This window comes from Bombus bifarius, unplaced genomic scaffold (genome assembly GCF_011952205.1).
Source record: "Bombus bifarius isolate JDL3187 unplaced genomic scaffold, Bbif_JDL3187 scf7180000007966, whole genome shotgun sequence".
NCBI lineage: Eukaryota > Metazoa > Arthropoda > Insecta > Hymenoptera > Apidae > Bombus > Bombus bifarius.
This window is the reverse complement of record NW_022884352.1, coordinates 5464112-5476803: the sequence shown is the minus strand read 5'-3', so window position 1 is coordinate 5476803 and position 12692 is coordinate 5464112. Positions and strand designations below refer to the sequence as shown.

Below are 12692 nucleotides of genomic sequence, written 5' to 3'. Positions count from 1 at the left end.
GAAAATTGACAATATCGAGATTCTAAGATGTTTTTATTTGATAATTGATGATACGAAAGAAGCAGTTGTTTTATTTGAAAGAAAGATTACACATTTATTACAATTACACATTTCATATTTCTGTGTGGCTAATAGGAAGGACACCTATAAAAAAATACATATAGTTACTTAAAATAGATTATTAAATATATGAGTTTAGAACTGACGAAATTCAAGAGTATCTGTCGCATAATTCTTATTATTATTTAGAAAAGGTTTCATTCACATATGCAACACATTGTCTGTTGTTTATTTGAAATTTGTAGGCACTGATCAAGACGAATAATATCCTAGCCACTTGGACTGAAGATTTATAATTTAAGTGTATTACGAACGGCCATGGCAAAGTCTTTCAGGTAGTCATTCATTTTCCAGACTTGAAGCATAGAAATTTTTTCCAAGTATGCAATAAAAAAGTTCTTTCGCGAGCCGTAATACGAAATCAAGAGAAAAATATAATGGTGCAAATGTTGCAAATTCTAGAGACTTCATGAAATCATAATAAGAAACAAACAAAAAAGATATATTGTACATATAAAAATAATTACGCTTATTGTATCTCTTACTTTTAGGTAATTAACTAAAAAATAACTGTAATTAATGTTGTTGTGGTAGGTGCACAGCGATGTGTATGAAAATTTATGAATTCGGGACGATTTTAGAGGAGGAGTAATAAAGAAATTTTATCCTGGATAGGACTTATTATTTTGTTAAGAATTTCACTCGCCTGTATATTATATAACATTTTGTGAAATCTAATTTCTGCCACATTTGTATATATACTTTAGGTATCTGATTATTTCTCTCGTCTTTCTCAAACTCACCATTGAACATGAAGTGCTATTTCACTTTTCTTAATTATATTCACAAATTTTCAATTAAGTCGTATTTCATTACCTTTCTCATTATTTTGTTTCTTTTCCCATTCATATCTTATGTTTCTTTGCAAAATTCATTTATGAAAAGAAGAAAATATCTTCCGTCATATGATTTTGAGAAAGACGAGTGATATTATGCGGAAAAATATTTCCAAGAATGTACTTGTAAAAATCATTTGTTTATTTTAGTTGGAACGCTTTAAACGAAATATAGTGGTACATGGATTTTTATATAAAATTTATTAATGTTAAAAATATTGACCCAATAGCCATTTTACAAATGAAACGTCGAAAATCTTCAAAGGTTTGATCGCTCCAACCAAAGACTGAGTTCGCTTTACATTTTCTGATTTGGCAAACACGAAGTTTCATCGATAACGAGGCCGATATCTCGTTGCTTTTAAGTAATTTATGGTAAATAAGCTAAACAATATGGTAATCAAAGTATTACTTAGCAATATTTGTGAAATGTTTTATTATCCAAGAAAGTTTTTGTCAAATGATTTATATAGTTGATCGATGTGATTCAGAAAAAATAATTCGGTGGAATTGAGCTGTGAGACTTCGTGTTTACCCAATTTGTTGCATTCGCGGAAAACAATACTGTACCATGTAAGTAGGACTAAGCCGAATCAATGCAACTATTTAGAGCGATCGAACAAGACCTATAATCGTTTCGTGTGAAAAAAAAAACAAATTATTAAGAGAAAGAATGAGCTTACAAATATAATGTTCAACGTGAAGCTCTTAAAAAAGTTCTGAGTGTTAAAAAAACTTTTACGATAATATCGACAGGTGTCGAAATGCGGTGTATCTATTATACGTGTATTTTATTCTGTGAATACAGTAGGACTTCTATGTCGCTGTGCGACAGGAAGATTTAATTGGAAAAAACGCTCCAACCAAAGCTCCAGTTTGAACGAAAGTTTGACGAGAGTATAGAGAATTTTTCTCAAGATTGTATAGTCGGAGAACGTAAAGGGAAGGTGTATCAAATTCTATATATTTAGAATGTTTGATCTAGACAACCCTTTTATTTGTTCTTCGATACATACATCATCTGCTCTCTCGTCCCCTGATAACACCTTTCACTGAGTGCATGTATCAAATTTAATTTGATCCAAATAAAATATCATCAGATATAAATTAAGGCGTGAATTATATTTATTGCTTATAAACCGTCGAGATCTAACAAATAAAAATTACATTCCTAAATTTATTTGCCTGTCTCTCTCTTTTTCTCTCTCTGTCTCTCTGTCTCTGTCTCTGTGTCTCTCTCTCTCTCTCTCTCTTTTCTATAACTCTGATGTGCTTGTAATATTGTAGTACATGCTTTTTGCAATAATAATAATAAACTTTAAATTCTTTTATCGACGGAAAGCGAGAAATATTTTGAATAAAATAGTCAAAAGTGCTTGCATTTATTTGCCTTTTCATATTTTTAGACAAGTAGAGATGTTATCAGGTAGATGAGTTGTTTCCTATTAATTACATATAAAAATTTAAATTCAATTATAATTTAGCATTAATGTCTATAATAAATGTGATTAACACTTGAATCTGTTAGTTAATATAACTAATTGAATGTGTATATATTATATATATACATTGCAATTTGATTATTAAACATACCCAGATTATGTAATTTCAACAAATTGGCAAAATTATAAATAAATTAATTATTGTACGTTATTCAAGTAAAAGAAGAAAAATGAAAAAAATAGTTCTTCAGTATAAAACATATATATGTGATATACATCTATGTAATTCATGTCAACAAGTCGAAGTTTACTTTTTATTTTATCTATTGTATTTACATTGCAATCACATTATAATGAATGTTTTACGTATTATACGACAACACAGTATTTGCTATACTAACTATTAAAATATATAAATGATTTGTTTCCTAAAAAATCGTAGGTGAAGAAGGAGCAGGACGCAATTGCATTTCACATATAACGCTAACAAGAAAATATTCGTAACAAACATAAATTCAACAAAATTTAAACAGGCAAATATTTTAAAATAAATTCAGATTACGTCGCGTAGCTTTACCTTCCTAGCTGAGAATAATTATAAAATAAAATTTGTTTATGATGATGCTTTGTATACTTAATTCTTGCTCGAGGAACTTGAAAGAAATAGAAAAATTACATTTTCTTTGTACATTTTTTAAAATAAATTTGTTCACAGGTTTATTCTTTTATAAATATCACATTCATGCTATATAGAATTCTATACAATTATCGTGTATAAAATTGTGAAAATAGAATTTTTTATAACTTTTTATTATGTTTCAAATATGAGGATTTTTTTATTTATAGTATTTGCGTTTTTGCAAATTTTCAAATCCGTTTTGCACCATCGAGGGTTATATACCTTTTTTTTATTTTTAGGATAATCAGATAAAAATGCCAGCAAATATGAATATTATTTTATTTATTTGTATATTTTGTATTATAACGTCGACTTTAACAAACTTTATATAGAGAGAATGTTATTACAAATTAAAGTGTTAGAAATCTGTTTCTCGAGGCATTATAATCTGCAAAATTTTATACCTAGAAACTTATAATTCTGACTATTTCTGACTAATTGATCTCATTATATACTCATTACGATATCCTTCGCTGCTTAGTATAGTATGAATAGTACTTGATACTAAATTATATAATTGTACTTATTGTAAACATATTAGATTTAAAAAAGCAAAAAGTCAAATAAGAAATTCCTTCCGGTAATAAAGCCATATACGTATGTATGTATAGATACATATGTATATCGTAAATCATATGGATAAATATGGCGGCAAAACATTGGTTTGGTAAACATCTTATTTATTACTTCTGTTAAAATATACTGTAGTAAGTATATACAATGTTTTATGGAAATGAATACGTTTTATATAATTTTTTATGTGTGATACATACAATGTCAGTATAAACCTTATGACAAAGAAGTTCTTTTTATCAAAGTTATTAATAAACAATTATTGCTGGCTACAACAGAACAATTTATTTTGCTAGTGCAATGCTGATCACAAGTGGAATTTTACTTAATTTGAGCATTCTGTGTATCTTTGATATACATGGAAGCAGAATTCAGGAAGAAGTAAACAAATCCGGTGACGTCGTTCCTTTTCTACTTCCGTCTCGAAGGAGGGAACAATTCGCGGGAATAAAAGAAGCCGCATTCTGTCAAAAGTCTGTGTGTTAGTCGGAACTTCTGAACGCGTGTTCACTGTAAACTGAACTATAGCCTTATCTATATTCTACGTATGCATACATTATGTACGTATGTGTGTGCGTATGTCACACATAAGTCGGAACCCGCGCTCGCGAGAACATATAAGAATGATAGCAGTGTAGCACGTAGGTTTACTTCTACAATTAAATATCGCTTATCATAATGTATAGTATAAGATTTTCGACATTCTATGAGTCAAGACTAATTAGTCAGAGATGTTTTATGGGTGTGGTTTAGTCTTCCTTTTTATGTTATTGATAAAAATAAAGAAATTGATATACATCTGTGGAAAATAGAAGCATTTATTAAAGTGATAGTTTTTTAATATTATATCACGCTTTACTTATTTATGTAACAAAGAGAGTCAAAGATTGGCATGGACAATAATGATTTAAAAAGTACAATTATTTTATTGTGAGGCAAATATAAAACAATGTCGCAACAAACACGCATTGATGAATTCTACAAATCAATCGGCAAACAAAAATCAACTGTGATAAATGTTAAAAAATGTGCTAGGTCAAAAAGTATACCTTATTCAAAAAGGGTTAGCTGACGTTTATATTCTTTTTAACCCTATTCTTTTTATAAAATAAGATATTGTATGAAATTAAATTATATCTTTTTTTACTTTTATAGAGGAAGGAGGAAAATGAAAAAACAAACGTTTTATTGTCAGCAACTAAACAATCGGATTGTACAGTTCTATATGAGAAGTTGAATAAAATGCATGATGTTAACTTAAATGATGCAAAAATGACTCAAACTAATGTTCAGATAGCAAGCAATAATGTATCATTGTGTGGAAATGATTATTTAGGAGGAATATCACAGCATGAACTTGATAAAGAATATGAACTACCAATGATTGATACAATAAATGAAATACAAAGAGAAACTTTAAATGAAAATGGAAATTGCTTGATAACATCAAATAACAAGTTAGAAAATTCTTCAAATTTTAATAGACAGACACCACCAAATAATATTAGTATGAAATTACAAAAAACACCAGAAAGTAAATCAAGAAACAATAGTTATATGAAAACATCATCACCTATTATTAAAGACAATTGTCATTTAAAAGATACTCCAAATAAGAAACTAAGAACTCCAGATAAAAATATTTTTCTATTTAGAAATTCTAACAGCTCAACACCTTCCTCAACACCTAAAAAATCAAATTATATTTCCGAAGTATCACCTGATAAATCTCCAAGAGTTAATGCAAGGAAAAAACTGTTTGGTGAAAATATAGATACTAACATTTTAATTCGGGCTATTACATATATGAATTTAGCAAAGCAAGATAATATTTCACATGAGTTTGATCTAAAGAGTATATATTTCACAAAAACATTTGATACATATAGTGACATAGATAATAACATAAATAGTGAAGTTGCAACAAAGTATAAATTAAGTGACATAAACTTATGTGATGATTTGAATTCAAAAACTTTATTTACTACTATTTTCCTTGTACTCTCTAATCCTATCAATTGTAATTATTTCAATGAAGATGAACTTGATTTTATATTTTCTATAATCACGCTTCCTAAAGACGCTCAAATGTTATTGGCAAGGATGATAAAAAGAAAGAGGACGTGGTTTAGGAAAAGTAGCATAGTTTACCCAGAAATAGCTACAGAATTAAAGCATATTTTTGAAGTTCTTGCTTCACGATCTATTTGTAGTTTTGATATTAAAAATGAGAAATTAGATACAATACTTGAATTATTGCAAGTAACTGAAATACAGCAACTTTGTAAACAGATGAAAATTAATCCTAAAGGAAACAAAAAAAGTAATATCCAAAAGTTATTACAATTGTCAAATAAAAAATCTTTGTTTCCTGGAATGAAGACTCCAGGTAGTATTTTATATGATTCAATTTTGGACATAATAGATTTTTGTGTATGTATAAATTTCAAAACATGGAATATTATTGATAAGATAATAATACTGTTGATGCCAAATCAAGATCCAGCAAATAGTCTGGCAGATACATTTCATATGTTATGTGATATTTATTTAGGGAAAATAATATTCCCAACAAATTCTGGGCATTATTTTCCAATATTTTCTTCTAGATTACATCTAACGAGGTAAACTTACTTTTACAAATTAGCAATAGATTTAAAAATAGAGAAGTTTTTATAATTTTCATTGACCTAAATTTATTTGCATTTGTAGTTATGTAGCAGTCAGATCTGTATTATCTACAACATTACAATATATAGAGAAAAAAAATTGGAAAGAAGTAAAAAATAATGGCAACTATGCTATGGATGTATTAAAAAATTTATTGAAGGATGAGTCATTAAGGTAATTTAAATTCTACTATTGTAATGGAAAAGGTGTTCAATAATCTCAACTTTAATTTTTGTAGATTAGAAAATTCTATGCTTCCTAAACATGTTACTCGTTATATGCCAGCATTTGTCTGGATGAAAATTATTTCCATATCTATAGAGGCATTTAAAAAGGATGATGATAAAAAGGCCAAAGATGGAAAAAATGGAGATGAAACAAACAAAAATAAAAAGCGAGTGGTAGAGATCTTATTGTTCTTATTGGAGCAAAATTGTTATATGCATACATGTAAAGGGAAATGGTATGATGAATTAGCTCTCATTGAAATGCATCACCACAAAGACATAGAAACATGTGCATCCATTATAATAAAAGCCTTAAATACAGAAAACATAACACAAATAGATAAAATAAATCTTATGAAAAGAGCAAGAAAAATTGTGAAGAAGAAAAATGGAATTAAACCAAGCACGAGAGATACTCTTAATAAAATATTAGGTAATCATTGTATATCGGAGGATGTTATATCACCCATGTTCTATCAGAGCAGGTCCGTCACTATATACGCCACAGAAATGCCAAGGTAAATTTAATTACATACGCGTTGTCTTTTTTATTTTGAGATATAACGTGAAATTAAATTGTTCTAGAAATACTGCAGGCAGTAAAAGTACTTGGTGTATAAAAAGTAATACTGATGGTCAAAGTTATGGATCGGTAGAAACTGTTGCATTCCACTATTATCAGAAACAAGGATTCCCTGATGGATTGCATTTGGAAGGTGCATTACCGATTACTCTATTTTGTACTTTGTTTTGGGAAGAATTGTATGATGTGCATGTTCCTGGAGCATTTTCATCACCATATCAAGAAGCTCCGAGTGATTTATTTACAGGCGAATTCTATGAAAATAGGAAAGAAAAAATAGATACGAAACTTAAAATTATTGGTAACTTCAATTCTGAGTTTTTAAGCTCTTTCATGCAAGAAAAGTTCGCGAAATTTGGACGATATCAATCGATAATGTCATCAAGTCCAATTAAGTCAGATAGTTTACAACTGAAGGTGCATATTTTACTGATTCTATTGTTTTATCACCCAACATATCATAAAACTTAATAATGCACAATGAAAAACTATTTTATAGCAAATAGTACATTGTTTGGGAACTCAGGGTGTAATAGGGATTTGTAAACGACTGATTGACAATTTCAAACTCTGGAAAGCTGGATTTCCAGATTTAATTGTATGGAATTATGATACCAAAAGGGTGAGTATTTATTTAATAAATAACATTGAGAAAAAAGTATTAAGAAATATATTTTTATTCATACTTTTATTCATACATTTTACAAAAAATGAAATTTGTTATAAATTAATATTTTATTCTCTTTTAATTTCAAAATACATATTTTTTCCTAAAGCATAAAATTATAGAAGTGAAAGGCCCACGAGATGTCCTTTCAACCAAACAACAATCATGGTTGGAGTATTTACACCATCTTGAACTAAATACCGAAGTATGCCTAGTACAAGGTAAACTATTATAACTTCTATGTTCGTTTAACTTTTGGGAATCAAGGTTCTAAAGCTTCTGCCACAGTAATGGTGCAGGGACCTTGGAAATGGTACCTTTAAATAATGCGTATATTATTTTGTTGCAGATATACGTCATATAAATAGTTCAAGTAAAAAAGTACAGGACTTCGAAAATTATTTATGAATGTTTTACATGCATTTCAATATTTCAGGATTGTCACAAGATATCATAAGATTTTGAATATATTACTACATTTTATATTTTCTTACATTACATGTATATATCTATTTTATCTACAGAATGTTTGCGATAATTATAATTTTAACTTACTCGAAATAGTTTGTAGCGGGAGTTGTTTCTAAGTTAAATTCAGCAACAGGAATTCCGCGTTGTGCTACTTGCGGTGCGAACATTGCCGCAGGATATACTATAGATGAAGTACCGATAATCAAGCAGACGTCACAGTTTTCAACGGCGGTATCTAATATTTAAATAGAAGACATTGTTATGTTATTAAAAAGTTATTTTATCTAAATGTTATAATTTATTGTTAAAATTTCTAATGCACATTTATATAGGTAGAAAAATACTCACAAGCTTGTTCCAGTATATAGTCATCCAAATTTTCACCAAACCATACAATGTAAGGTCTTAGTAAACCTTTACAATCTTCTTTTGCACATTTAGGTAGATCTTCTTTTGGAATATCAGAAATCATAATATTTGGATCTGGCGACCTATTCATATTTATATTAATAATATCTATAATGAAATATTAAAGATATCTTACCCTTTTCCCTCTAATGCAGGACATATTGGAATATTCTTATTTACAACAATTTCATGACAAATTGTACATCTAGTTTTATACAGCGAACCATGAAGCTCCACTACATCCTTGGCTCCTGCCCTTTGATGAAGTTCATCGATATTTTGTGTTACAATTGTAACATTTTTACCTTCTTTTAAATAACGATTTTGAAAAACTGCAATTGCTTCATGAGCCTAAAAACTTAATTTAATGTACAAATAATTTTTTAAGAAATGTGTACTAATTAGAAATAAAAAAATGTACTTCTTAAAATACCCTATTAGGCTTAGCTTCACTCGCCACTCTTCTACGATATTCGTAAAATTCCCAAACTAAAGAAGGATTTGCTGCAAATGCTTCTGGAGTTGCAAGATTTTCAGCTTGATATTTTCTCCAAAAACCACCAGCACCTCTAAATGTAGGGATACCAGATTCTGCAGAAATTCCACTACCAGTTAATATTAACACGTTCTTTGCGTGCGCTAGTATTTCACGAAACGATTTCATAGCATTCATGGTTTATGAATGTAGATTTTTCAAGGTTATTTTATCGAACAATTCTTGTATCAGCTGATTTGTACGTAGTCAATGAAGTGACGTCAAATTTCAGGTTTCTTTCAGTTCATTAATTTAAACAAACTCCATATACATATCTTTCTAATAGATCTTTTTTAGGAACAAGAATGAAAATTATAAATATAATAAAATCATAAATACGGAACTTTTTAATTGATCTTTTGTTTCAAATTATAATTATATAAATACCCCAAAAATGTTTCTCAGAAGCTTTTTTAAAAGAAAACCCAAAGTACGTTTATTTCAAGAAAACAGTGTTATTTTATATTGTCATACAACTATTCAGTGTAATAATTTTTTTAGACAATACCACGTAAATTTATAAATAGTTCTTTTGGAAGTTACGAGGTTATTGTACCATGGCAAGTTTCTGAAATTAGAGAAGTACCACCATATATCCCAAAACCTTCTTACAGTCAATCTTCAATACCTCGTGATGGTCCAAAAAAACCCGAAATTAAAGATAAAAATCAAATACAAAGTATGAGAGACAGTTGTAGATTTGCTAAAAAAGTATTAACTCATATTAAACAATACATAAAGGTATACAATAACTACAAACATGAAATTTAACTAAGAGCGTAGTTTAAATAACAATCGTTATTTCAGCCTGGTATAACTACAGATGAATTAGATGCAGTAGTCCATGAAATGATTATAAGCAATGGAGCTTATCCTAGTCCGCTTAATTATAAAGGATTTCCAAAGTCAATATGCACTAGTATTAATAATGTTGCTTGCCATGGAATTCCAGATAAAAGGCCATTAGCAAAAGGAGATATGTTAAATGTTGATGTAACAGTTAGTAGAAATAATATATTATATTATAATATATATTTTATGTACATATTTTTGCAGTTATAAATATAAAAATCCAAAGTAATGTTTTATTTCTTTTTAGGTATATTTACATGGTTATCATGGAGATTGTTCAAAAATGTTTGAAGTGGAAGAATGTGATGATGAAGCTAAACGTTTAATAAGTGTAACAGAATTGTGCTTAAAAAATGCTATTGATATTTGTAAACCTAATGAAAATTTCAGTAGTATAGGTAATGATTGTAATAATTTGAATATGCTGTAGGACTTTTATATGCTCTCCCTTAATTTTTAGGGAATGTTATAGAAGAAACAGCAGCTAAACAAGGATATTCTATAGTGCCAGTATTCGCAGGACATGGCATAGGTACTTATTTTCATGGACCACCAGATATTTTTCATTTTGGTATGTTGCTATTTTGGTATAATGTATAAACATACTAAGGATTTAAATATTTATTATATTATATTTAATTTATAAATGTTTTATGTTATTATTAGCAAATAATTTTGAAGGAAAAATGTTGCCTGGGATGACATTTACTATTGAACCAGTTGTAAGTCAAGGTAGTAACGAAGTTAAAATTCTAGAAGATGGATGGACAGCTGTTACAATAGATAATGCACGAACTGCACAATGTGAACATACCATTTTGATTACTGATATTGGCTGTGATGTATTGACTCATTAATCTTGGAAATTTACTTTTTATTGCCTTAAATACATCTTGTAATAAAAGGTGATACAATGAAAGTTTGTTTAGTAGAATCATATTGTAAATACATTTTATTAAGAAAAATTTATTTATATTTATCTTTACATAATAGCAGGCCCCCAGTAGCTATCTAAAGTTAATGGTCCTTGTATTTCAACACCTCCCTCTTTCGTGATTATTCCAAGTTGATACTAAAAATTGAAAAATATAAATATTTCCTATAGTGTAACATAAGTATAAAATAGTATAAACATAAGGTTCTGATGTAATTATATAACTTACTTTCGGGAAAGATCGTGCATCTCTATAAAAAAGAACTTGCATTACTTTGTATAGAAGCTCAACTGCTTGTTCTTTAGTCATTTCTTTATTTTCTTCATAAGCTTTTCTTAAGATAGGTGTTGCCATATATGCACCATATCCAGTTGCTATTACTGGGTCACTATAACCTGTGCCAAGTTTATCCACAGTACCCAAAAACCTAAATGGAGAATGAAAAATACTATGCATGTATATAAAAGTAAAAGAAGAATAAAATACTTACAGTTTATCACCCTCCAAACCACCAATAATGAAATTATTCCAAAACGGATCAAAACGTGATCTTCTATTGTACATTACTTGAGTTAACCAACAGTGAAGAGCTTTTGGTTTTAAAGATAAACCATCATCCAAACATTCTTCTTCAAGACTATAAGAAGTAAAAAATTATAAAATTATTATAAAATACTAATTACATATATGTATATATAAAATATACATTTTTCTTTCAATGTTGCTCTTCAAGCACTGATAATCAGCATAATCTCCTCCTGCACCAAGGATAATATTGTCATTGACTTTCATCACACGTTCAAGATTCCTAAATCTTGCCAATGATCCATAGGAACCAAGAATATCTGCTGCTATAAGAACACCATCTTTAAATTGGATTCCAACTACAGATGTACCAGTTGTCATAGGGGCCCTATAAAGTAATAAAACACAATTCAATTTACAAAAAGATGAAGTCATAGAGGTTGGAAAGGTTAGAAGAATTAAATTAAACGATATAATCTAAATTTCATGTTTTCTATCGAATCTTTATTTTGTTAGAATATCGAAAACTTAAATACTTCAATTATTTGTATATGCTTATTAATTTTTATGAAATTGGAGATGACATGCAATATTTGAAAGAAACTTTCTAAAGCAAGTTGAATAGACGATAAAGTATTTTACTGTGATCTTTGCAATCCTCCGACACCGGAATGTGTAGAACCTCCTGGGAAATGATAAAATGCACCAGGTGCAGGACCATTTTGCCACAAAGGAGCTGGAGTATACCAATCTGCTTTATTCAGAAGCGCCATGTTTCTTAGTAGTTTAAAACACTTTGAAATGTCATTTGGCTGAAGTATGATCCGAAGCCTGAACGACAAGCCTGCCTTTCAAAAAATAGTTCCTAAAGTCTTCATCTAGATATATTTCATTTTTCCTGAAAGTTGTTCTTTCGATTAATTTCGATAGTGGAATCGAATATCTCGATATTTCGATTCTCGAAGTTCAAAGATCTTGCTGAAACTCTAGAATTCTTGTGAGTGCATTAAATTACGATATTATAGGTAATTATTGCAGTATTATTATATGTATATTATTATAATACGCAATAGTTATAATATTGTTAATATACTACAGCATTTTATAGATATTTTATTTTATGTTTATGATACAATTGCAGAAAATATTTTGCTTTCAAAGAACTTATA

General features: G+C 28.7%; 4 protein-coding genes across 5 annotated transcripts; 2 read left to right on the top strand and 2 right to left on the bottom strand.

Annotated features, from left to right (window-relative positions):
* Positions 1-4599: 4599 nt before the first annotated feature.
* On the top strand, positions 4600-8557 carry LOC117204843 (fanconi-associated nuclease 1-like). Its single transcript, XM_033442633.1, has 8 exons — positions 4600-4713; positions 4806-6274; positions 6363-6494; positions 6559-7065; positions 7133-7547; positions 7630-7752; positions 7907-8018; positions 8147-8557. Exons 1-8 carry the CDS (start codon positions 4600-4602, stop codon positions 8203-8205), a joined length of 2931 nt encoding a protein of 976 aa, XP_033298524.1. The 3' UTR covers positions 8206-8557.
* Positions 7789-9403, bottom strand: LOC117204945 (NAD-dependent protein deacylase sirtuin-5, mitochondrial-like). Its single transcript, XM_033442878.1, has 5 exons — positions 9110-9403; positions 8813-9027; positions 8617-8759; positions 8353-8503; positions 7789-8114 (listed from the first exon to the last, which is right to left on the bottom strand). The coding sequence occupies exons 1-5, from the start codon at positions 9347-9349 to the stop codon at positions 8060-8062; spliced, it is 804 nt and encodes a 267-aa protein (XP_033298769.1). The 5' UTR covers positions 9350-9403; the 3' UTR covers positions 7789-8059.
* LOC117204930 (methionine aminopeptidase 1D, mitochondrial) lies at positions 9311-11000 on the top strand. Of its 2 annotated transcripts, XM_033442864.1 has the most exons (7): positions 9311-9443; positions 9509-9641; positions 9713-9952; positions 10019-10210; positions 10311-10461; positions 10524-10634; positions 10730-11000. In XM_033442864.1, exons 2-7 carry the CDS (start codon positions 9606-9608, stop codon positions 10918-10920), a joined length of 921 nt encoding a protein of 306 aa, XP_033298755.1. In that variant the 5' UTR covers positions 9311-9443; positions 9509-9605; the 3' UTR covers positions 10921-11000. The 2 variants fall into 2 exon arrangements, with proteins under 2 accessions (XP_033298755.1, XP_033298749.1); XM_033442858.1 differs by lacking the exon at positions 9311-9443 and having other exon boundaries at positions 9465-9641.
* LOC117204948 (proteasome subunit beta type-4) lies at positions 10923-12401 on the bottom strand. Its single transcript, XM_033442892.1, has 5 exons — positions 12166-12401; positions 11705-11911; positions 11489-11635; positions 11227-11425; positions 10923-11135 (listed from the first exon to the last, which is right to left on the bottom strand). The coding sequence occupies exons 1-5, from the start codon at positions 12294-12296 to the stop codon at positions 11046-11048; spliced, it is 774 nt and encodes a 257-aa protein (XP_033298783.1). The 5' UTR covers positions 12297-12401; the 3' UTR covers positions 10923-11045.
* Positions 12402-12692: the final 291 nt, after the last annotated feature.